Source organism: Acartia tonsa, chromosome 10, assembly GCF_053477335.1.
Source record: "Acartia tonsa isolate MP-2025a chromosome 10, ASM5347733v1, whole genome shotgun sequence".
NCBI classification, from domain to species: domain Eukaryota; kingdom Metazoa; phylum Arthropoda; class Copepoda; order Calanoida; family Acartiidae; genus Acartia; species Acartia tonsa.
This window is the reverse complement of record NC_137269.1, coordinates 8,792,155-8,819,439: the sequence shown is the minus strand read 5'-3', so window position 1 is coordinate 8,819,439 and position 27,285 is coordinate 8,792,155. Positions and strand designations below refer to the sequence as shown.

The 27,285-nt window shown below is 31.6% G+C and overlaps 1 protein-coding gene across 1 annotated transcript; it reads right to left on the bottom strand.

The window, feature by feature from the left end:
• Window positions 1–1,182: 1,182 nt before the first annotated feature.
• Window positions 1,183–16,916, bottom strand: LOC145329331 (uncharacterized). Its single transcript, XM_080173390.1, has 11 exons — window positions 16,834–16,916; window positions 8,077–8,136; window positions 7,367–7,475; window positions 5,938–6,028; window positions 5,185–5,274; window positions 4,805–4,889; window positions 4,613–4,659; window positions 4,046–4,138; window positions 3,252–3,334; window positions 2,306–2,426; window positions 1,183–1,305 (listed from the first exon to the last, which is right to left on the bottom strand). The coding sequence occupies exons 1-11, from the start codon at window positions 16,847–16,849 to the stop codon at window positions 1,261–1,263; spliced, it is 840 nt and encodes a 279-aa protein (XP_080029516.1). The 5' UTR covers window positions 16,850–16,916; the 3' UTR covers window positions 1,183–1,260.
• Between the last annotated feature and the right edge of the window lie 10,369 nt (window positions 16,917–27,285).

The window sequence follows — 27,285 nt, the reverse complement described above, 5'->3', positions numbered from 1 at the left end:
ATTAATATCAATTCAAGAAAAATTCTATATAATAACCTTACCTTATTTAAATTAAAATGTTTTGGGCATTAATCATGTACTAACATTTTTTGTTACACCATTTGATTTTAATTTTTTTTTCCAAATACATAAACGCAACGAAAATAGTAAATCATCATATTTTCTATATATGCAAATAATGATGATTTTAAATATTATCAAAAATGTAATTAATCATCCAAAAACATAAATTCAAGTCAGAAAAATAGTTATTTGTAATAATTACGAATGTTTGTGATGTTTTGATTAATATACCAAAAAGAGCAGTTTATATGTACAAAAGATGCATACGATTTTTTTTATCATATTATTATTTAAAGGTATGCTTTTTTTGTTAAATTTCTGCGGCCCTATAGCAGTTTTAAGGTTGAAAATATAGATTTATTTTTATTTCATCAAAAACATCTTAAATATCTAAACTAATTTTATTTATTTTAATATATAAAAAGAGAAAAATATGTTCCTTTTCGCAACAAATTATAAAATGCAGCCTTTTTTAGCAAATATAATAGTAAAAAATATTAATCTATTAAAGATAGTAGTTTATATTTTCGACCATAAAACTGTAAACTGTTGTTTAGCTAGAATTTGTATGAAAAAAAATAAAATAATTATGTATCGAAATAATTATTTAGAAAATTATAGAAATATTGTTCAAATAAAAGATATAAATAAATTGTTTTTGATGAGATTTCACCTTTTTTTTGTTTGAAGCATGCTACTCTATAGTTTATTTGTCTGTTATATTCAGCCCAAAGAGAAAAAAACATTACTTGACCATATTAAGCATGGCAGCCGTGTGTAAGTCACCTGAAAGCCCCAGGTAAAGAAATCATTTTAAAACCAGCTAGAAGTCTAAGCCGACCGATCTGTTTTTAACACAAAAAATTTCCAGTCTTCCAAACGGGTTTTAAATTGAGGCTTAAAAATTAATAACATTGATACCTTGGAATATCTAGCGCATTGATTGAAGCAAAGCATTTCTATAATCAGTTCTTAAAATATAAATAAGTCCTATTAGAAGCACAACAACAATGAATTTGCGAATACCCATTTTTTCAAATTTGTTGAATTTTCTTTTATAGATGCTGTCATCCTAGTTTGTATTAGAGTTATAAAGTTTTTTTTGTTTATAAGAAGAAATGCTCGTTAAAAATTTATTAGAAAACAAACATGGAAATCAATTAAATAAATCTTTCTTCTATTGCTTGGTTCTTTAGTTTACATGTCCTCTTTCAATACAAAGTTAGAGAAGGTTATGCTCGCCTAAAATATAAATATATGGATTTTATATGGACTGATCAAAACAAACAGATAGACAGGCAAAAATTATACTTGAATATTTTTTTTTAAATACTGTAACTACACAAAAAATACACAAATACATGCCGACAAATGGACAGATACTGACAGACGAACATAGACGAAGCCTAAAGTGTCATGTGAGACGTCATAAAAATACGTCTATTGTTCATCTCTTTTTAAGGGGTTTCCTTTCCCACTTCTCCTTCCTTTTTAAACGTATTTATATGACGTCACACATGAAACTAAGCTTCGTCCAAACATAAAGATAGTGGTTCAGACATGCATGCAATATACCTGGCTTGTAGAGTTCAATATACATTCTTTTTCACTCACAGACAGACATTGATTAAACATGAATAACAATACTGACAGATGGACAGACAGACATACACAAATTATACCTGGCTGATATCACAGTTCTCTATACATCCAGTAACTCCATCCAACCAGGTCATGTCAATGCCTCCACCTCCCCAGAGGCTGGCCACGAAGGGCATACACTCTTTTAAACAGGGAATAAAAGTACGGACAGATGGACAGACAGACATAAACATATTATACCTGGCTGATATCACAGTTCTCTGTACATCCTGTTTCTCCATCCATGGACATGTAAATATGGACAGATAGACAGACACACAGACAGACACAGTCTTACAGGGGCGTCCAAGCTTTTTATTTTGGGGGGGGTAATCGCCCCATTACCCCCCCCCTTGGACGCCTATACAGTCTTAGATACCTCCAACAAAGACATATCAAAACCAACAGATAGACAGACACACAGACATACACAAATTACACCTGGCTGATATCACAGTTTTCTGTATATCCTGTAACTCCATCCAACCAAGGCATGTCAATGCCTCCACCTCCTCAGAGACTGGCCACGAAGGACATACACTCTTTTAAACAGGGAATAACAATACTAACAGATGAACAAACAGACAAACACATATTATACCTGGCTGATATCACAGTTTTCTGTACATCCTGTAACTCCATCCAACCAGGACATGTCAATGCCTCCACCTCCCCAGAGGCTGGCCACGAAGGACATGGCGTTGTAGGTTTCACTCATCTCACTACAAATATTAATAGTGAGAGAAAAGAATGTTAAAAGAGGAACCAAATTATTATATTGACTACAGGATTATTACAGGATGTAAATTAGCTACCTGACCATGTATCTACTTACCTATTAACATCAGGATTATTACAGAATGTAAATTAGCTACCTCAAAATGTATACTTACCTAATAACAGCATTATTTTTATAGGATGTAAATTAGCTACCTGACCATGTATCTAATTACCTATTATAATCAGGATCATTACAGGATGTAAATTAGCTACTTGACTATGTATCTACTTTACTATTGACTACTGGATCATTACAGGATGTAAATTATCTACCTGACTATGTATCTACTTACCTGTTAACATCAGGATCATTACAGGATGTAGATTAGCTACCTGACTATGTATCTACTTACCTATTAACATCAGAATTATTACAGGATGTAAATTATCTACCTGACTATGTATCTACTTTTCTATTAACATCAGGATCATTACAGGATGTAAATTAGCTACCTGACCATGCATCTACTTACCTATTAACATGAGGATCATTACACAGGTTGTAAATTAGCTACCTGCCTATGTATCTATTGACTACAAAAGCATTACAGGATGTAAATTAGCTACCTGACCATGTATCTATTTACATATTAACTACAGGATAATTTCAGGATGTAAATTAGCTACCTGACAATGTATCTACTTACATATTAACATCAAGATTACTACAGAATGTAAATTAGCTATCTGACCATGTATCTACTTACCTATTAACATCAGGATTATTACAGGATGTAAATTATCTACCTGACCAAGTATCTACTTACCTAATATAAGCAGGATCAGTACAGGATTTGAATTGTCCTGTTTTACCATCTTGACTTAGTGTTACACTAACGGTCTCGGAATTCTAAAGACAATTTGGATCAAGTTAAGCAGAGTATGAAAAACACAACAAGTAAGGCAAAGCAAGTGAGGCCAATGTTCTGACAAGTAAAACAAAGTATACCAAAAAAAGTTATTGGCACACTTTGCTTAACTTGATCCAAAGGTTTATGAACTAAAAAAACTTGATTTGCTTAACAGGGAACTAGACCCTAGATAGATTTCTAGTTAGATTTTCTCAACTATCTTTTACTTTGAAAAATGTAATTACAATCAAATCCTAATAAGAAAATGTATTATGGCTCAGCAGATATGCAAAGACAAAACATTTGATGCCTAATTGAAATCCTCTTGTAGAGGCCACATAAAAAGAATAAAAACTTTTTCAGGTCATTATAATTTTAGATTATATACAAACTATAAGTAAATACAGAAAAATTTATGTCGCCTATTTTTTCATTGATTTTAATAAAGCAGACCTAAAAATATTTGAAAATAACAGACATAATGGTTATATAGCGCTTCGTATTATAGACAACTTAACGCGGGTAATAAGATGAAAAATTGTTTTTATTTTTTTTGATATTTGTAAAAAATTGTCTGTGATTTAATGCTAATATACATGGTTTTTCCAGTATTACAAAGAAGTTCTAATCCAGCGGACATTAATCTTTTTCAAAGCAATACTGAAAAGATAATTATTTTGTATAATAAAGATTTTTTTTTTAAATGCTACCTGTCTATGAGAGACTGTGAATGGCTTGAGAGTATTAATAGTATATGCCTCACCAGGTCCAAGGAGTGTAGGGTCAGTATCATAGGATTTGCCCTGAAACAAACAAGAAAATTATGGAAGGTTTTCCCAAAAGTGCATAGCAAGCACAGAATCCCCCATCTCATATTAAAAATAAGTAGGAAGGTTTTTTTTACATTTTTAAAAATTTTAGTTAGGTTAGGTAATATTGGGTACAGAGTTAGAATAAGGGAGATGGGTTCTGTGCTCGCTGGGCAATTTTTGGGAAAAGTATCTACAAACCAAATTATGTTAATCTACAGGTCTCACCAGCCGCCTATTTCTATTCCACTACAGGCCTCTAGAGGCACAACAGTGAAGGGGAGAGAAAACCGACCCTCAACTATAATTTTAGTAATTAAAACACAAAGCAAAAAATGGGGATTAATTTTTAAGCGGTTTAGCGGTTAGCGAGATCTTTCTCTGACCACAGACAAACAGATTATTAGATATGCTTATTAAATTCAGAACTAATATATATCAAATAATGTAATCTAAACCGAAACGTACATTACATCCACCTCTATCACAATTAGAATATCCATTTTCTTCATCACCTGAAAAAAATACTTTTTTTTGCATTTTACTGCATTTTACATATAAATATTTAATTGATTATTTCAGCCTTTTAAAAAATCTTAATAGAGTTAATATGAACTTTTTTGAGATGGGGGGCGTTTTTTGGGATGACCCTAATTTTACCTGTGCAAGTATGTACAGTTGTTGCCATTATGTATTGGTTTGACTCTAGAAGATCGTACTCAGGGCACCAATTTCCATTTATAAACTATAAAAAAAATAACAAGGACAATTAAATGTGCAGCGCAACATATAAAGTCATCAACAATGAAGCGAGACAAAGTGTCTCAAAAATCAGCCATGTAACGTCATAAAAATGGGGGATTATCCATCTCTTTTTTATGGGTTTTCTTTTCCACTTCTCCTCTTATCAACCCTCATTATTACATCACATGGATGATTATTTAAACACTTTGTCCCGCTACTCAACAATACTAAACATACGTTGGTTAGCTTAAGCATTTTTTCTAGTACAAAAATTAACATTTAATTACAATTTTAACCTGAGCATCGCAGTAATATTCACCATTAGTATCCTGTTTGTTTGCAGGCATAGTTGTTAGCCAGGCAGCTCCATTACAACCACAAGGTACCTGGATAATAGAGTTAATAAACTAGAGTTTTTGTAGGTATTATAGTTAGCCATGCAGCACCATTACAACCACAAGGTACCTGGATAAAAGAGTTAATAAACTAGAGTGTTTGCAGGCATAGTTGTTAGCCATGCAGCTCCATTACAACCACAAGGTACCTGGATAATAGAGTTAATAAATTAGAGTGTTTGTAGGTATTATAGTTCGCCAAGCAGCTCCAGTACAACCACAAGGTACCTGGATAATAGAGTTAATAAACTAGAGTGTTTGTAGGTATTATAGTTAGCCAGGCAGCACCTTTACAACCACAAGGTACCTGGACAATAGAGTTAATACACTAGAGTGTTTGTAGGTATTATAGTTAGCCAGGCAGCATCATTACAACAACAGGGTACCTGGACAATAGAGTTAATAAACTAGAGTGTTTGTAGGTATTATAGTTAGCCAGGCATTACCATTACAACAAAAAGGTTCCGGGATAATAGAGTTAATAAACTAGAGTTGTTTGCTGGCATCCTGTGCCTACCATGATGGTAACATTAAAAAATCTCCAAAAAGCCAATTACTTATAGTCTCCTATCTTTAACAAATCAAATTAGACAATAAACAAAGGGGGCGGCATTCAACCCCCTCCCCCAACCATTGAGAGTTAAAAAACCCTACCTTGCTTATATCCACAGTGTATTCAAGAACTTTATCATTCAAATCCAGTTGTAGGTAGTTCGCCGGGTCTGATAAATCCTCAAATTTTCCACTTAAAAATCAAAATTTATTATTTGAATTATTTAGGCAATATCGTAAAATATTAAATATTAGCATTAGTTAGTTAAATATATGTTTCAGAAATTGATAAATGTAAATGTTGTATCAGGAAGTTGGTGCTTTTCCACAAAGTGTCAGTTGAACACTTATACTCAACCCCCCCCCCCCCCTCCTTCCTTTTTTTGAAATAAGTTGAGAGGACTGGGGGTTAGTTTTACCAGAAGATTAACTTTAACTGCCTTAAAGTGTATGATCTTTCATTAAACTACCTTTGTCAAGAAGTTTTATATATAGTCTCTTTCTTGACAAGGCCTTTTAAGGGGCATTTCGTCGTATTTTCACAGTAGATTTTCTCCTAATTCTAGGCCCTACTGGGTGCTGCAACAAATTTCCTTACTAATTTCAATTTCCTTACCCTGCGGGGCAATCACATTACCTAACCTAACCTAAAAAAATCTATCAGAAGAAAATACGACTAAACTCCCCTTATGCCCTTATGCCCTTAAACAGTAGCATATACTTAAGCAAATTTGCAACAAATTTACTATAATTACAATAATTTTATATAGACTTATGCATTCTTATCCTGTTAATGTTAGTTTGTCCTTTCATTTCAGATCTTCGCTTTTATGGTTTTTCAATATTTGGTTCCTAAATCTGTATTAAAGTTAAATGATAGTTATGAATTGCTTGCATTAATGTGCTTTATTGCCATGGGAATCAGCATTATGAAAGAATATAATGAAAATACCAATAGGAAACTATTGTGGATATTCAACTACCATAGGGTAAAAGTGTGGATATTCAACTACTCTTGGGAAATATGTGTGGATACTCAGCTACTATTGGGGAATTTGTGGATACTCAGCTGGTATTGTGCCTAAAACTTTAAGCTACTATTAGCAAATGTCTTAAGTCGGCGAACGATTGTTAAAATTATAAACACGAAGAAATGAATATTGAATAAAATATGATTTTTTTACTCATGGTAAAGAGATGCATGATTACGCCGACAAATACCCTTTAGACAACCAAGATTTTGATTGCACAACTTTTGTCTGAAAATCTAAAATTTGAATAGTGATAAGTTTTATGTCGCTGTGTTTGGTAAAGGTTCGAACCTTGCACCTTTTCGACCATGCATGTTAATTCATTTGTGTTTACCCAGGTATGAGGTATAACCAAAAAGTGAAATATAATACTTTGGGGGCAAATGGAGAGGTCTTCTATTTTATTATATGTTGCCCCTCAACGACAGCTGAAAACCACGTAACGGTTTTGTGTGTTTTTTACCTAATTAATTTCGTTATTGTAATAAGATTGTCTTTACCTGGCAAAAGTGAGCATTCCACCCCCGTGAAGAGAAAACCCATTCTCCATGATGTTAACATTATTACCAGCCCAGGATGGGATAACTATGTGCGCCTCTCCTATTCCCTCTATGAATAATTATATTTAAGATCCGTTTAAAAATAAGATAAACAACGGTTTTCAAAAGTTTTTTTTGCATTTATTTGTTAAATCGGCTACAAACGTTCTATTTATTTAAGAAATTTATCTGAATATGCAATAATTTTTATAATATTTCAAACAAAATGTTCTACAAAAATAGTGTCTAATAAAAAATGACGTCATATACAATACAAATGACCAATAATAGGCCAGTATATATTTTGCCATTGGTCGGTTATAATGTATGCTGGCCTATCATTGGTCATTTGTATTGTATAAAAAAATTTACGTCATATAATGCAAAAGACCAACGAAAGAAGGCCAGTATATATTTTACCATTGGTCGATTACAATTTATACTGGCCTATCATTGGTCAATTGTATTGTATAAAAAATTGACGTCATATAATGCAAATGACCAAAGAAAGAAGGCCAGTATATATATTTTACCATTGGTCGATTACAATTTATACTGGCCTATTATTGGTCATTTGTATTGTATGACGTCAATTTTTTATTAGGCACAATAGGATGATTCTACAAAATGAATAAAAAAACACAAATCAAATATGAAATAAGTTTTCTTACCAAAGGGAATAGAACCCAAATAGTTGGCATTTGAAATGGCCGCCAACAAAACAACCAAACCTGGAAAATAGAATGAAAATAGCAGGACTGATCAAACATTAGAGTAAAACACTAGGGGGAGAAAGGGTTCAATAACTGTATCTCCCCATCAACCTTGTGCAACCTTTCTATTGGGTCATTGAAAATCTGCCAATGGTGTCGAATATATTAACAAAGCCAAGTAGCAGAAAATAATTCAGAGGCAGACGAAAGAGGTCTTTGAAAAAGGAAGGGAAGTAGTTGTCTGTATATGCATATATACTATAGATCTGTTGATTAAACTGAAGTTTATAGCACAGATTTTCTGTTGGATATGACATTAGGTAAAATTGTACCCTAATGAGAATTTATATGGGATCTTTTTATCTCGACTAAATGAGGGATTAAGGAAACTTTTTATTTTTAATGGTAAAAACAAATTTACTGTCTCGCTAATTTAATATACATTAGATCTTTTCATGAAAATACCCATTCTCGAATTTCATTCTTCTGCTAACCTAAAAAGTTACTTTAGGGGCCTAGAAATACATGTACAAAATTTCAGCTCTTTATCTCTACTGGCGACCTAGCGCCAGGCATGTAAAATATCAACAGATAACGGTAGCACGGCGGTTTTAACAATATCTCAGTAATGTGCAGGTTTTAAGCTCTTCTGCATATTTCAATTTAAACATATAAGGCCAAAGATATTATATCCAAAAAATCTTTTGTCAAAGAAAGTCTACTCTACACCTAGCGCCAGTCAGTTTTCTAAAATCATGCATTTTATACCTGTGAAAAATGAAATCGCCAGCGCTAGGTGTAGAGTAGACTTTGACAAAAGATTTTTGGGATATCATATCTTTGGCCTTATATGTTTAAATTGAAATATGCAGAACACCTAAATTCACCTTCCAAGCCATTCTCTATGCATTTTAAATTTTTTAATGAAATAACGGGATTTCAAAACTGCCTTTTGAAAAGGCCTAAAAAGTATCTTTTTTTGTCCCTTTTTTCACTGTTTATAGTTACAACTTATTAAGATATTATTCTCAGTTTAAAAAAAATTGGCGCTTCCAGCACCAAAACCGGCAAAAACAGGCAGTTAAACTTCTGTACCCCTACTTAACCCCCTAACAGACCCCCCCTCTATCTCGGCTCCTGTTACAGCTAGAGACGTAAAACTTTTTTCTGGTGGTTATGTGTATTTTTAGAGAAAATTACTTTTCTAGTCATAGCGGTCAGACCGCTCCTTATCCGCTTTTTAGCGGCCAGCCATTAAATATTAAAACTGCTGTAGAGCAGCCAATTTTAAAGCTAAGAAAACCAAATTTTATGACAAACTATTATTTTTTATAACAAAAAAATACCTTTTCTGACCATCGCCGAAAAACGACAAATAACGGAAACCGCCAATTTTGGCGGTAAAATGGCAGTTGGCAGCGCTAAATAATATTTTTATCTGTTTATAGTTACAATTTATTAAGATATTATTCTTAGTTAAAAAAAAAATGGCGCTTCCAGCACCAAAACCAGCAAAAACAGGCAGTTAAACTTCTGTACCCCTACTTAACCCCCTAACAGTCCCCCCCCCCTCTATCTCGGCTCCTGTTACAGATAGAGACGTAATACTTTTTTTCTGGTGGTTCATGTTTATTTTTAGAGAAAATTACTTTTTCTAGTCATAGCGGTCAGACTGCTCCTTATCCGCTTTTTAGCAGCCAGCCGCTAAATATTAAAACTGCTGTAGAGCAGCCAATTTTAAAGCTAAGAGAACCAAATTTTACGACAAACTATTATTTTTTATAACAAAAAAATAACCTTTCTGACCATCGCCAAAAAACGACAAATAACGGAAACCGCCAATTTTGGCAGTAAAATGGCGGTTGGCGGCGCTAATTAATATTTTTATCTAAGAAAACCAAATTTTATGACGAACTATTATTTTTTATAACTACATAAGTTTTGTTGTCTCTCATTTTTATATTATTTGTCAAAATTTATTCAGAAGGTACCATGTGATCAATCATATATATTTATTCATACTTTTCTACACTTTTTGTGTGTCAAATCAGAATGATTCCTAGATTTTCAAGTTCTTGGGAAGGTGGTGTTACCCTCCCCCAAATTAGTTATAAACCTTCCCAGGACCTAAGAGAAGCTACCCTGTTATGGGGAACCATATCAGTTCAGCAGTTAGTGAGATCCTTCAGTACAGAGAGACATAAAAACAGACATTCTGTTATCCCCCCTAAATAAAATATCCTCCCCCCCCCCCCTGCCTAATAAACACATTGGACGTCCTTGAAGGGGAGAATGGTAATATTACTACAATTATTTTTTTACACTTAATATTAAATATTTTACAAAAGTTTATATAAAGACAACCATAGACACAATTTTTCTCACTATCACTGATTATAAACTTTTTTTTGTTAGATACTATAAAAATAGGTCCTTCACTTATTGTATCCACCTTTCAACTAAAATCAGAAGACATTTCTAAAGTCATTTTATGCATACTAGCACATAAGAATCACCAGCAACTTTGTTTTCTGTCCATGATCCAGAATCTTTCTATCAACAGTTAAATTTTGAAAATACATCTTGCATTTGAAAAGGAAAATAAGAAAGATAATATGTAATAGGATGGAAAAGATCATCTTGATGTTTTTAATAATTAGATTTGTATATTTTGATTTTGTTTTTAACCCTTTGTAAACAAATTGATAATATTTCTAGGATCATGGAAAGAAAACAAAGTCATTCCTAAATTAGGACAGAAGTCACCTTCCTAGGAAGGACATAAGTAGCCTTCCTTATGTGAGAATTTGTTAGATGAAGGGCATAACATGCCTCCCTTAACAAAGATTTTGCAAGATTGAGGACATATGTAGCCTCCCTTCACCTCACAAAACCTAGCTTTTTGATCCTTCACATAGCAAAATCTTGCATAAAATTGGTTTTTGGTCCATCACATAGCAAAATATTGGAAAACTTAGCTTTTCTGTCCTTCACATAGCAAATTCTAGCAACACATAGCAAATTCTTGCAAAACATAGCAAATTCTTGCAAAACTTAGCAAATTCTTGCAAAACATTGCAAATTATTGGAAAACTTAGCTTTTCTGTCCTTCACATAGCAAATTCTTACAAAACATAGCAAATTCTTGCAAAACATAGCAAATTCTTGCAAAACTTAGCAAATTATTGAAAAACTTAGCTTTTTTGTCCTTCACATAGCTAATTCTTGCAAAACATAGCAAATTTTTGCAAAACATAGCAAATTCTTACAAAACATAGCAAATTCTTGCAAAACATAGCAAATTCTTACAAAACATAGCAAATTCTTGCAAAACATAGCAAATTTTTACAAAACATAGCAAATTCTTGCAAAACATAGCAAATTCTTACAAAACATAGCAAATTCTTAGAAAACTTAGCTTTTCTGTCCTTGTTTTGAATTTGCTATGTTTTGCAAGAATTTGCTATGTTTTGCAAGAATTAGCTATGTGAAGGACAGAAAAGCTAAGTTTTGCAAGAATTTGCTATGTTTTGCAAGAATTTGCTATGTTTTGCAAGAATTTGCTATGTTTTGTAAGAATTTGATCAGATCAAGTTCCAGTGACTTCTGTCCTAATTAGGAATGACTTTGTTTTCTTTCCTATTTCTAAATATTAATTTATTTAATTGCCTGCGTCTGGCATCTGACTAAAATAAAAATCTATTACATTAGTTTCAACAATTAACTGTGTTGCCACTTTCCGGGTCTTAATCAGCAAATTTTTGTATGAAGTCTTTTATTGTGATCATAAACAGATAAAAATATTAATTATCGCCGCCAACCCCCATTTTACCGCCAAAATTGGCGGTTTCCGTTATTAGTCGTTTTTTGGTGATGGTCAGAAAAGGTATTTTTTTGTTATAAAAAATTATAGTTTGTTGTAAAATTTGGTTTTCCTAGCTTTAAAATTGGCTGCTCTACAGCAGTTTTAATATTTAGCGGCTGGCTGCTAAAAAGCGGATAAGGAGCGGTCTGACCGCTATGACTAGAAAAAGTAATTTTCTCTAAAAATAAACATGAACCACCAGAAAAAAGTATTACGTCTCTATCTGTAACAGGAGCCGAGATAGAGGGGGGGGGTCTGTTAGGGGGTTAAGTAGGGGTACAGAAGTTTAACTGCCTGTTTTTGCCGGTTTTGGTGCTGGAAGCGCCAATTTTTTTTTAACTGAGAATAATACCTTAATAAATTGTAACTATAAACAGAAAAAAAATATTATTTAGCGCCGCCAACCGCCATTTTACCGCCAAAATTGGCGGTTTCCGTTATTTGTCGTTTTTCGGCAATGGTCAGAAAAGGTATTTGTTTGTTATAAAAAATAATAGTTCATCATAAAATTTGGTTTTCTTAGCTTTAAAATTGGCTGCTCTACAGCAGTTTTAATATTTAGCGGCTGGCCGCTAAAAAACGGATAAGGAGCGGTCTGACCACTATGACTAGAAAAGTAATTTTCTCTAAAAATACACATAACCACCAGAAAAAAGTTTTACGTCTCTAGCTGTAACAGGAGCCGAGATAGAGGGGGGGTCTGTTAGGGGGTTAAGTAGGGGTACAGAAGTTTAACTGCCTGTTTTTGCCGGTTTAGGTGCTGGAAGCGCCAATTTTTTTTTAACTGAGAATAATATCTTAATAAGTTGTAACTATAAACAGTGAAAAAAGGAACAAAAAAAGATACTTTTTAGGCCTTTTCAAAAGGCAGTTTTGAAATCCCGTTATTTCATTAAAAAATTTAAAATGCATAGAGAATGGCTTGGAAGGTGAATTTAGGTGTTCTGCATATTTCAACTTAAACACATAAGGCCTAAGATATGATATCCCAAAAATCTTTTGTCAAAGTCTACTCTACACCTAGCGCTGGCGATTTCATTTTTCACAGGTATAAAATGCATGATTTTAGAAAACTGACTGGCGCTAGGTGTAGAGTAGACTTTGACAAAAGATTTTTTGGATATAATAGAACCCGGTATTAGTGTCTTAGAAATTATCTTAGTGACGTAACTAAAAACGAGGGATTAGAGGGGAGGTGGGAAAGGTAACCCCTAAAAAAGAGATGGATAATAGAGGTGATTGATAATTGATAATTGATAAAGAAAATGTAGGAAATAATTTATACTCTCTGTACTTTCTACCATAGATTAATAAATTTGTATTTTCTAGACAAGGATGACAACATCCATAAAAACGAAGCACAAAAATCAGAAGGTAGAACAAACGCACAATAGCTAGAGTGTCAGAACTTAATAAGCAGAATATTAATTTTGAAGTCTAAATGAAATTGCACATAAATTTGTTGCAAAATTGCGTAAATATAGCATACAGTAAAAGGACATACTTCCGTGCAAAATTTGAAATCAATAGTATAATTCTAATATGTCTAATAAATGTTGTCAAAAAAAGGTTGAAAAAAGTCCGCATATTTGATTAAATTTTTCTTAAAATCCGCATATTATGTTGATAAAAACTATAATATATTATCACTAGCAGTAACATCACTAGAAGCTTTTAGGGTGGTAAGGGGGAAAGTTCATTCTTCCAATTTTCAATTTAAGTTTTAAAACAAAGAAGTAAAATTGCGGAGATGGTACTTTTTTTCTAAGTGTTATTTTTTTTTGAGAGTGGAGAGCCCTCTTCCTAAATAGTTATAAACTTCTCTATACCTATAATAAGCTTCACTGTAAAGAAGAACCCATTAGGTTCAGCGGTTAACAAGATCCGTTGCTACAGTCAAAAAAAGCTTAGCTTACTAATTTATATAATAGGATATAATAAAGTAACAGGATGTCTGTTTGTCTGTCTCTTTGTTTGTTTGTTTGTCTTTTTCTTTTAAAATCTAGAAAAATAAATTGGTTTATTAAATTGGACTCTCTCCTCCTCAAGTGCCCCAAGAGTCCTCTAAGGCGTAGCCGCTAGTAATAGGATACAGTAACAAAATGCTAATCCTTATATCAAAGTAAAAGAATGTTTGTGTGTGTGTGTCTATTTATATGGAAGGATCTTCCTAACTAATATGCTTCTCCTTTGCAGGGACATAGGTCATAGGTCATGGGAAGGTTTATAACTATTTTAGGATAGGGTACCTGCACCCTCACGCGCTTAGAAAAAAAAACCACCAACATTTTTTAATTTTTTTTCTTTTAAAACTAAATTGTCCTTTTAAGTATATCTGTCAGACAGACAGACAATAAATATATGGAGCAGATCTGTATAAATATAAGGTATCTTGACTAAAACTTACAGCTGGCTATCTAAAAAAGCAGTCGTGAAAATAACATTTCTCCAACAATAAGGTTTTTTAAGCATGACCGACAGTCAGACAGACAAAATAATGTATAGAGTAGATGCAGGGGGGGGGGGGGGAAGGGGTGATTACTTGAGGGCACCCTCAAATTTTGGAAGTCGTTAAGTAGATGCACATATATCTTGGGTATAGTTCCTTTCATGACAATGCCTCTTAAGGGACGTTTCTTGGTATTTTCACAGTAGATTTTATCCTATTTCTAGCCACTGCGGGGGGGGGGGGGGGGGGGCTCTATCCATGCGAGGCCATTTTCCTAACCCTGCAGGGCAATCACCTAACCTAACATAAAATAATCCATCAAAAGCTACTGTAAAAAAAATACATTAAAACACCCCTTAAAAGACATTTTCACTAAAAATTTCAGTAGTCTTTCTTCAATAGCAGCCAAAAAAACACACAAAGCATGTTTTAAATGGACGTACTGACTTTCTGTTAACAATGATAGAGTTGCTTTCTAAATTATACCTAACTGTCATAGGAATCATCATGAAGAGTTTGAAATTGATAGGATAATTCTAACATGTCTTGTTTAATAATCTAAAATCAATTAATAATTTTATCTAATTTCAATTCCAATTTATCTATGAAATAAATGTAAAGCTGTACAGGTTAAGGCTACTATCTGACTCAATACATTTCTTTTTCTCCTCTTTTTAGCAACCGAATGAAAGTAATTCTTTTCAATTCCAGATAATTATAAGAATTGGTAACATTTGCTTAGATATTTATTTTATAAAAACATAGCAAAAAAAAATTATAACCGTATTATAATACAGGTATTAAATATTTATATACAAACAATAAAATTGAATATGAATAAAAATTAAGGATAGATCAATCAAATAATAATTATGTACAGTGTCAAAGGACTAAACAATCTTGTGAGAGGTAATATAACTTATGCATTTTAAAAAGATATTTGTTAAATAGACTGATTATTTAAAGACATATTTGTTAAATATGTTGCTCTACTGGATATCATTACCCTTGTTAGAATGTACCATTCATAAAGAAGGTTATTTTTTAATGGCAAAACTGTTTAAGCTAGCTTTTTTAACAATTACGTTCAAATTCCGTTAAATTTATTGATATAAATAATCTAATAATTGATTGTTTTGTTTTTATTCGTAATTGTCTTTTTTATATATACATTATTATGCTTAATTAAAAATTTCTGATAAACATCTCATTATATTTAAAGAAAAATTAGCTGTCTCTAAATTTAATATAGAAATAAAATTATTATGGAAAATCAATGGATTTTTCATGGTAACACGTATAAGTTAGAAAATACAGACGAATTTATAGATGTAATCTTGAAAAGATAGCTTTAATTTAAAATGATAAATATGCGTTATTTTTACCAAAAACTAGACAAAACCCTTTTTTGTTGTTGTTGATAGCAATATCTTATTTCTTTACTCTCGTTTATATATAGTTTTAACCTAATATCTTTTGATTTAATTGTTATTGGTTTGAAATTTTGACTAAAAAGCTGGCTTAAAAAATAGCTCATATGTGATAAAATATATAGCATTCTGCGCTAACTTATGAGGCGTTTATACAATAAGTATAATTATAAAAGCAAATATTTGAAAATTATTTAAAATCATTCAATGTTTAATGTAAGATTAAGCCAATTATTAATCACGAAATTACATATAGGTTTTTTATTATTTTGCTAAATAATCTATAAAATATTTACACATTGTAAGTCAACTCTTGAGTTATGTAAGAAGTACAATATCAGCTGATAGATCTTATTTCAATTTTGAAAGATAATTTTATAAAAAAAAATAAAAAAAAGTTGATTTTGTTTTTTAAAAGTGAGCAAAGATAATGTAGAATTTTTAGAAATATTTTTAATATTTTTTAAAAGCACAAAAAATCTTGATTTCAGGCCTTTATTAACAATTCTTAAAAATCCTAGTAGTATCGACACATCCTATTTTTTTTACGTCACTAAGATAATTTCTAAGACACTAATACCGGGTTCATATAATATCTTTGGCCATATGTGTTTAAATTGAAATATGCAGAAGAGCTTAAAACCTGCACATTACTGAGATATTGTTAAAACCGCCGTGCTACCGTTATCTGTTGATATTTTACATGCCTGGCGCTAGGTCGCCAGTAGAGATAAAGAGCTGAAATTTTGTACATGTATTTCTAGGCCCCTAAAGTAACTTTTTAGGTTAGCAGAAGAATGAAATTCGAGAAAGGGTATTTTCATGAAAAGATCTAATATACATACTTAGGCCTATAAGTTAGAAAATTATTGAAAATTATGTTATGTAACTTTAGACGTGAAAATTATAAAAATTTATTTTGAGGCCATAAAAAAAATAACTATTAAGAAAGCTGAAAAAAAAAACAGTACCTGCAATTGTTAACATTCTGTTATAAACTGATTGTTAAAGTTATATTTAACCCGAAATTATATCTGAAAGCGTACAGTTTGAGATAACAAATATTTTACGTGTAAACCTTCCCTATAATGTATAATGTTCATAAGTCTATCTGAAAGAAACTGCTTTACTTGGCTGATAACCAAGAAAGACCTTAAGAAAGGAGTAAAAAAACGAGCTTTGTAAATTTTTATTTTCTTTGATCATTCCTCGTTTATAAAATATTACAATTTTTTGTCTGAAGCATAAAATTTTAATAATCTTTAAAATGATTGAGTTTGACCTTTTAGGTAAGCTTCACATAGGTCTTTGGATAGTTTTAGGCTATTTGTGGCCCCTTCTTACTATCTTGAATACAGAGCCGCTAGATGCTAGCGGCGCAACCTCTTGTTATTACATATCACACTTTGTGCATAAGTCTTTGTATTGCAATTTGGTGGAAAATTAAATTATATGTTTATCTATTTGGCTGTTTTGATATATTAGGAACTAGCGGTTTTGCCCCTATCCTTAGTCTACCCTACTTAGTTTTTTTAGTTTTTTTTTTTGGGGGGGGGGAGGATTTTTATTTTTTTGGAGGGTTGGGGGTGTCCCTCCCTAAAAAAAAATAAGAACCAAGGAAATCTTCTACAACCCCCCCCCCCCCAAGAAAAGAGCCTAAAACCATCACAGGACCAGTAGGTATATTCCCTGAAGAGTAGAATCCGATCGGTTCAGTGGTTACCGAGATCTTAAGCTTCAGACGGACGGACGGACAGACATCAAGCTACTTTGTAATATAGATGTGGTAAATAATGATTATGGTGCACTATTTGTTATTGTTGTCATCCTTGCTAAGTTTAAATTAAACAAATGAAACAAAAAAGGAGGAAAGATAAAAATTAAACAAAACAAAAATAATTAAAATTATCTAATTATTTAGAAGTGAAGCTATTCAAAAATTCACATTGTATGTCTGTTAGTCAGTCCGTAATGCTATGTGGGAGATATGACTTTATCGACTACTATTGAAGAAAAACAACTCACAGTGAAAACTCTCTTGATTTATACAAATTAATCGGCTAGTCTATCGGTCATGCTTAAAACGATATAAACCTTATTGTTTTTAACGTTTCGTGATATTCTCTTAGTTATGACAACTGAACATCTATTCTTTAACTTACTTTTTAAGTTTGTCCACTCGATGATTTGTTTATGCTTCGCTACTTATGGATGTTTTTACTCTAATTCTGTTATAATTTTCGACTAACTTTTGTGTCTTCGATTCTATAGCACCAGGGGTAGCTATTTTAACAATCGATTCTCAAAGAATCACGAAACCTTTTAAAGTAAGATGGAAGTATAGTTTTTTTTTCATGTAACTAAAGAGGAGTGGTTAAGAAGGGAAGGAAAAGGGAAAAGGGGTTGTGGGGAAATTTTTAATTGTTTGTCAGAATCACATTCCCTTTTCCCCTGCTATAGCACAGACTTATGTCCACAAACCTAAACACTGCGCTTCTGATTTTTAGAGTAGCTGCGCAAGAAAACCTTAGTTTGTACATCCTTCTTCTTATAAACAAACAATATATCATTTAAGTCTTATCTTTATTTACAAAAATAAATATAAAGTATTAATTCGAAACCGAATAATATCCGGTGGATTAGAACGGGTTCTCATCCATACAACAAAAAAAATATGTCTAGCATCGTATTATATCCAGTATTCTACGAATATAAAAATGTACAATCATAAAAATAAAACCTTTTTTTAGGTCATGCCTTCGGCAGCTCAGGGCTACAAAATCTGGTTTAATCTTATAATTGTACATTTTATATCCGCGGAAAGCTGTTTGTAATACGATGCCATAAATAATTATTGATTTATATAACGTTAATTCTGCATGCAGAGCAAATAAACTATAAAATTAAATAGATAGGTATCAATACCTGTATAAAAACAAGGATGACAACATCCATAAAAGCGAAGCACTGAAACGGTAGGACAAACCGACATTAATACTTGTATAGTGTCAGAACTGAATAATCAGAATATAAATGTATAAGAGTAGAAGCAAAGTTGTAAGTAAATTTGATGAAAAACTGCCTGACACTGGATAATGTTTATGGACATACTTACATTTTTAGAACTTGGTTATAGAGTTGCTTTGCTTATAATATTGTACTTTGTTGTCCCAGGAATCAATATACCAAAAATCAGATCAAACGGATAATTAAATCACATAAAAATTTGTTGTTAAAAAAGTAGAAAAATCAACATGTTTAAAATGGAAGTACGGACATTCTGGTTATGATTATAGAGTTGCTACTACTACAGGAATCCCCATGCAAAGTTTGAAATCGATAGGATAGTTCTAACATGCCTAAATTAACGAAAAAAGCTATATATCTCGGACGGACGGACGTACGGACGGACCGACCCTGATTATAGAAAAGCTTCGCTTTTAAAAATATAACAAACTGGCAAATTAAATAATATTTAAGTTTATTCTCTAATTTTTGGAGCTTGGTTCAAAATTAAACATAAGCAAATTGGTTAAAAAGGCGATTTTTTATTCCATTACTTAATTTGGGAATAGTCCCTCGTATTTTTACAGTAGCTTTTGATAGATTATTTTAGGTTATGTTAGGTTAGGTGAATGCCCCGTAGGATTAGTGCCCCTCAGGGCTAGAAAAATTGGGGAAGGTTACTGTGAAAATACGATAAGAACACTCCTTAAGACATTATCTCTGAATTCAAAATACTAGCACAAAAATAGCTTAAATCCAAAAAAAAAGATGTGAAATCCAATCAATTTGATTTACTTTTCTATATCAGTTTTATATATATACTATACTTATATTCACAAATATAGAGATAATTAAATGAGCTTCATTAAAAAATCGAAAGCATAATATTTATTTATTGGGATTATCTATATATTTTTGGGATATGTAGCCTTTCTATAATTAGGGTAAGTCCGTTCAGAACGGATAGCTTTTTTCTTTAATTTAGGCATGTTAGAATTGTCCTGTTGATTTTAAACTTTGCATGGTGATTCCTGGTACAACAAAGTACAATATTGTAATCAAAGCAACTCTATTATCAAGTCCTAAAAATGTAAGTATGTCCATAAACATTTTCTTGTATCAAGCAGTTTTTCAACAAATTTACATACAATGTTACTTCAACTTTTATATTCTGATTATTCAGTTCTGACACTATACAAGTGTTAATGTTATTTATCCTACCGTTTCAGAGCTTCGCTTTTATGGATGTTGTCATCCTTGTTTGGATATGTAGCTTTTCTATAATCTTTACGTATAAAGTTAAAATTTTTAAACATTACGAATAGCTCTTATTATTAGTTTAGCTAATTTAGAATAGTGTTATTGATTTCAAACTTTGTATGACGATTCCTGTAACAGATTGGTACGACTTAGAAAGCGTAGTAACTCTATAATCATTACCAGAAAGTCCGTACGCTTATTCAAAATATGCTAAATTTTAGTTTTTTTTGAAAACACTGCTTTTGTATGACATAATTTTCATATAGATCTCAATTTTGAAACAATGATTCCTAGGACAACAAGGTCAATATTTTAAGTAAAGCATCTCCACAATTAAGTTCTAAAAATGTATGTTATTGCTTATTCTTATCGATTTTGCAACAAATTTATGTTAAATTTGTTTAGACTTTAACATGTACATATTGCAAATTGATTTTGGACACTCTACAAGTGTTACTTTTCATTTGCCTATGGTCTGATTTTAGAGCTTTGCTTTTATGGATGTTTTCATCCTTGTTTATTTACTTTTCACTTAATTTCTGAATATATACTAATACATAGAAAGTTTCCCAAATTGGAAAGTCAAATTTTCAAAAACTTTCGGGAATAATTTCTTTTCTTGTTAGCAAAGCAAATTGGCACCCTACCCCTTCAGGAAATCAGATCAGACAAGAAAGATATTTGGGGTATAGACCCTTTTGTGGCAACGCCTCTTACGGGGCGTTTCGTCGTATTTTTACATTAGTTTTAATACGTTATTTAAGATAGATTATGTTAAGTTATTGCCCCGCATGGTTAGAGCCCCCCATAGGGGCTAGACATTTGGAAAAAGCTACTGCGAAAATACTACGAAATGCCCCTTAAGAGGCGTTGCCACGTAAGAGACTATACCCAATATTTGTGTTTGTGTGAGATGGGGGGGGGGGGTGATTGGGGGAGCTAGTCCCAACATATTTACTTTTAAAAAAGGAAAATAAAAATTTTTTTCATGGGCAGCAACTTTTTTTACTCTTTTCTAATCTCCAATAAACATTTACAACTTTGAAAACTTGTAAAAATATAAATATAAAACAAATCTTGCATTTTTTAAACGAGTTATTAACATGATCTTTGTATTAAAGTAACAAGATGTCTTGGTGTGTGTGTGTTTTATAAGGGCGAATATAGGTTCAATATGATATGATTTTATTTCAAACGTGCCAGTATATACATTATGAATAGCTCAAACAAATAAAGATATTCCACTGGATAAGGCCATATATGGCCAAAAACCTGGCAAACTCATGCAATAAATGCGTCAGTTAAGTGGTTCCCTAAAATATTCAAAAACTCAAAATCACAACAGGATGCAAGTAGAGGTTGCAGAAATACTGTTGTTATATTGCAGTACTAATAAATTATAAAAAGGTTTCTGGAAAAAACTTCCTGGACATTACTGAAAATATAATCAAACATATCTGATTATTTAGGAAAATATTAATATTAAATATTAGGAAAATAATTACAGAGAAAATTTATCCCCCCATACACATATGATTGAAGTTAAAAAAAGCAGAGATGGGTTTTTAAAAAAGAATGCCGCGTTTTTTCGAAATTTTTTAGACATTGATTGATTGAACGAAGACGATATCGTTATACAGAGTATACAACTTAAGAATTCAAAATTTAAAATTATCATTTTAGCCATTTGTACAATGTCTTATACAGCTCTAAAAAGATGCATTAATTAATATGCAGCAAAAATGGATTGAAGATAATTTGTTTTCGTCTTTGAAGGCCATACCAACAAAAGCGAATTATACAAATGTCGAAAAAACACGGCATTCTTTTTTAAGAACCCATCTCAGATGATTCGGCCACATACTTGGGTAGCTGCAACTATTAGTTTTGATGAAATTTTCCATAACATAATTTTGAAGACAAAAATAATATTAAAAAAGTAAAGTCTGAACTATTAATTACAAAAAGTATTTTATTAATAGAATATTTATTTTTCTGCTAAAAGTTGCGTTACTTTATTGGTATACTAAGGGTAAATATATTAAGAGAAAATAAACTCTTAATATTTGAAGAGTAAATAAATTTTAAAACTAATATTTATCCTGCTCATTACGCAAAGGAATCTATGATATCATAATTTTTTATGCTTTTTAAAGATTTAATACAATAGGTAATAATTTTAAAAATGAAACATATAAATTATCATATAAGATGCGTTCCAATGTAATAATCAATTAAACTTAAGAAAAATAGTTTTAAAAAAGTCATATAATGGTTAAAAAAAAGATTTGTTGCAAATGTCACAAATTATATGTCGAGATTTGTCACTAAAATTGCAATATATACTTAAGGATTTTTTTTTGAATTTTTAAATTTGGCATAGATATTCTAAAGTATAGAATTGCGCCTACATTTGGAGCCCATATCATATTCAACCTATATTTGCCCTTTAAGGCTAATGCTAACTGATTTATAAATTATGTTATTCTTTACAATAAAGCTTCTTGTAGGTCCAGGGAAGGTTTTTTAGGTAGTACCAAGATACAATTTCAAAACTATGCTATAATTTATATCTATAACTAGGGGTAGATTAAACTACATTTTTCATATTAAAACATTACAAAGAGGGAAGTCATTTTCTAGTAAATCCCGTAAAGGTGTGTGTTATAAGGCCTAAAAATAGTAGTAGAACGATAAGGTGCTCTATATATTTGTATTCCCTATTGAATAGAACAATAGGGAATTTTTTTTTTTTTTTTTGATAACCATACCTGGAATATCTTAAAAAAATAAGAAATTTCTATCAAACGCTTTGTTTGGCTCAAACTGACAAAAATTTAAAAAAATTATAATAATAATGTTTTCTATAGGTAGAATGGTTTCTTCCTTTGTTTAATGGTATAGATTGTTCTTAACCTTTACCTTGTACCTATAGAAAACATTATTATTATAATTATATTTTTTTTTAATTTTTGTCAGTTTGAGCCAAACAAAGCGTTTGATAGAAATTTCTTATTTTTTTAAGATATTCCAGGTACGGTTATCAAAAAAAAAAAAAAAAAAATTTCCCTATTGTTCTATTCAATAGGGAATACAAATATATAGAGCACCTTATCGTTAAAATTCCACCCCCTCGCAAAAGAAAATTTTTTTTTTAGATTTATTTTTTGAAATCTAAATTACGAAAAATTGGTTTGATCAAACCTTTTGGGGCAAAGCCCCTAGAGGCTAGGGACGAAGCCGCTAGTAGTATTATATTGTACTTGTTATACTATAAAAGCAATTGGTGCATTTTTACGTGTCTTCTGTTTTGACAAGACTTGATTATTGAAAGCTTAGTCGTCTTTAAAACTACAAATGTAAGCTTTTACATACATGTCTTATTTTTGAGGATTAGGAAAGACAATATCAGTTGTATAAATCCTATAATTGATGTGATTCTACTAAAAAGGCGTATGTATAGAGCTAGGGCGTCAAAAGGGAATGGTGGAATATTTTCTCTCTCCCCCCCCCCCCCAAATAAAAAAAGTTTTTGGAAGATATTTTAGATTTTATCCTCTCTTTTAGAAGAGGGGAGGGGATTCTACTATCCCAAACATGATTTAATTTCGTTAGTTTTTTTTTTAATTAGGTACTTTTTGTATTACACTACTCCAACAAAAAAAAAAGAATTATACACCAAAATTTTTTATTCCCACCACCTCAACCCCAACAAACAAGCTTGGACGTCCTTGCACGTGGTATTGAGATTTAAAGAACACATAAAATTATAAACATAGTTAATGCAAAATGGCCCTTTTTTTGATATCGGTGTAAAATGGAAAGTTTTGTGTTTTAAACAAAATAGAGTTTCCTATGATAGGTAAAACCTTTGTGCTAGTACACTAATGTTCATTTTTTAAATTTTTTTTTTTGGTTAATCAATTCTCTATTTTTGGTCAAACTACGTCATAATCAAAGATGTTTAAAAGTGTACTGCCTGCTTCTTTATCAAATGCACGACACTAATAGTAAAAGAATACAAAGACCAAATTGTGTAAAAAATCATCCATGTGACGTCATAAAAATGAGGGATTATCCATCTCTTTTTAGGGGTTTTCTTTCCTACTTCTCATCTCATCTCCATCATTTTTATGACGTCACATGGATCATTTTTTACACAATTTGGTTTTGTCGTAAAAGTAGTAAGAACAGGCGCAATTCATTTCCATGCACATTCAAGATTGCAATAAATCTCGTTTACAGATAGGAGGTTGAATCCATTTTTATAGATCCAGAAATATAATCTAATACGGTTTTGACCCTTTAAAAAACGTAATGTGCGATTCCATTTTCCCCCATCTTGGTAATGATATCATCATGGCCAATATGATTTTTGTAATGTACCATTCCACTTTCAGAGACGAAACTGGAATGGTACATTCATGTTTACATACTAGCGTGTTCATAAATATTTATTTCCTTATTTAAATTGACAAAATAGTAATAGTCGTTTACCATTGGGGTCTGATATCTGCTCTTATGTAAGTGGCTATGAACCTACTTGAAGTCTTGATGTAAGATTAGATTTTTAAATTGTAATATGAACAAAATGAAAAAATGGTGCCCTTACGTAACAAAATGTGTACACATCCCCTTTATTTTACTAGTTTCTCGCATATTTTTAGCTGGACAAAGTGCCTGAAAAACAGCCTTATAACGTCATAAAAATGAGGGATTATCCATCTCTTATTTGGGGAATTTCTTCCCACTTCTCCTCTCATCTCTCTCATTTTTATGACGTCACGTGGCTGATTTTTGATACTATTGGCGTGTTTGTCACAAATAGAATTTATTGAAATGTTTTGTTTGGTTCTATGTTTATGAAAGAGTAATATTTTGATATGGCACATGAAATAACTATTTCTATGTAAATTTCAGTACTTAACGCCTGTTCCCACAACCAACTTTTTATCACATCATCCTCCATACAAAACGGCGAATTTTAAAAGATTTTCTTCTATAAACCTGATTTAAACAAGGATGGCAACCCATCCATAAAAGCGAAGCTTTGAAACGGTAGGACAAACGAACATTAACGCTTGTAGAGCGTCAGAACTAAATAGTCAGAATATAAAATGTATGTATATAATTCGAAACAAAGTTGTAACAGACGGACGGACGGACGTACAGACGTACGGACGGACCTTAATAATAGATAAGCTTTGCTTTTCAAAAACATCCCACATGCAGTTTTGGTAAACCAATAGTATTTTTAACCTTATGTCATAATAATAACTAATAATCATTTTATTGTCACTATTTTTCTATATTTTCTTTTAAAAGCGAAGCTTTTTTATAATTAGGGTCGGCCCGTCCGTACGTCTGGAACAGAATTTTTTTTGTTAATTTAGAGATGTTAGAATTATCCTATCGATTTCAAACTTTGCATGATGATTCCATAACAGTTAGGTACGTGTTAGAAAGCAAAGCAACTCTCTAATCGTTACCAGAAAGTCATTACGTCCATTTCTATCACTTTTTTGTGTGATATGATTATCCTATTCATCTCATTTTAGAATAATAATACATAGGACAACAATGTAAAGTGTTATAGGCGAGGCAACTCTATAATCAAATCCTAAAAAAGAAAGTATGTCCTTCTCTGTATTTTACGCACCTTTGCAACAAATGTATGTATTATTTTGTTTAGACTAAGAAATTAATGTTCTGCTTATCTATTTCAGACACTCTATAAGAGTTAATGTTCGTTTGTCCTACCGTTTCAAATTTTTGTTAGATTAAGTAAACACCTTAATTTAATGGTTTAACTATCTCAATATTATGTGTTTGTTGGATGTGTAAAAATAGGGGAAATTTATCAGTTATCCTAAGGGATATGACACTGGACGATAAATTGATTCACATCCTTAATTACGATAAACAAAATTACATAAATTAATTACAAAAATTAATACATTTTAATACTAGCGGCAACGCCCGGGAAGGCCACTATTAATTTGAGTTTTAAAAAGAATTTTTTTTTCTTTTTTTGGGGGGGAGTCATTATTTATTGAAAGGGTGGGGATACCACCCCCAAAATAGTTGTAAAACAAGGATGACAACATCCATAAAAGCGAAGCACTGAAACGGTAGGACAAACGGACGTTAACACTTGTATAGTTTCAGAACTGAATAATCCTAATATAAATGTATAAGAGTCAAAGCAAAATTGTGAGTAAATTTGTTAAAACAAGGATGACAACATCCATAAAAGCGAAGCTCTGAAACGGTAGGACAAACGGACATTAACACTTGTATAATGTCAGAACTTAATAATCAGAATGCGAATGTATAAGAGTCAAAGCAAAATTGTAAGTAAATTTGTTGAAAAACTGCTTGATACAGGATAATAATTATGGACATACTTACATTTTTAGGACTTGATTATAGAGTTGCTTCGCTTATAACATTGTACTTTGTTGTCTAAGGAATCAGTATACCAAAAATCAGACTAATCGGATAATTAGGTCACTTACAAATTTGTTGTTAAAAATGAAAAAAAAATCAACATGTTTAAAATGGACGTACGGACATTCTGGTAATGATTATAGAGTTGCTACGCTTTCTAACTCGTACCTAACTATTACAGGAATCACCATGCAAAATTTGAAATCGATAGGACAATTCTAACATGCCTAAATTAACGAAAAAAGCTATTTAAAAAAGTAAAAAAAATCAACATGTTTAAAATGGACGTACGGACATTTTGGTGATGATTATAGAGTTGCTACGCTTTCTAAATCGTACCTAACTATTAAAGGAATCACCATGCAAAATTTGAAATCGAAAGGACAATTCTAACATGCCTAAATCAACGAAAAAAGCTATCCGTTACGGACGGACGTACGGACGTACGGACGGACGGACCGACCCTAATTATAGAAAAGCTTCGCTTTTAAAAACTGCTTGATACAGGATAATGTTTATGGACATACTAACATTTTTAGGACTTGATTATAGAGTTGCTTCGTTTATTACATTATGCTTTGTTGTCCCAGGAATCAATATACCAAAAATCAGATCAATCGGATAATTAGATCACATAAAAATTTGATGTTGAAAAAGTAAAAAAATCATCATGTTTAAAATGGACATACGGACATTTTGGTAATGAT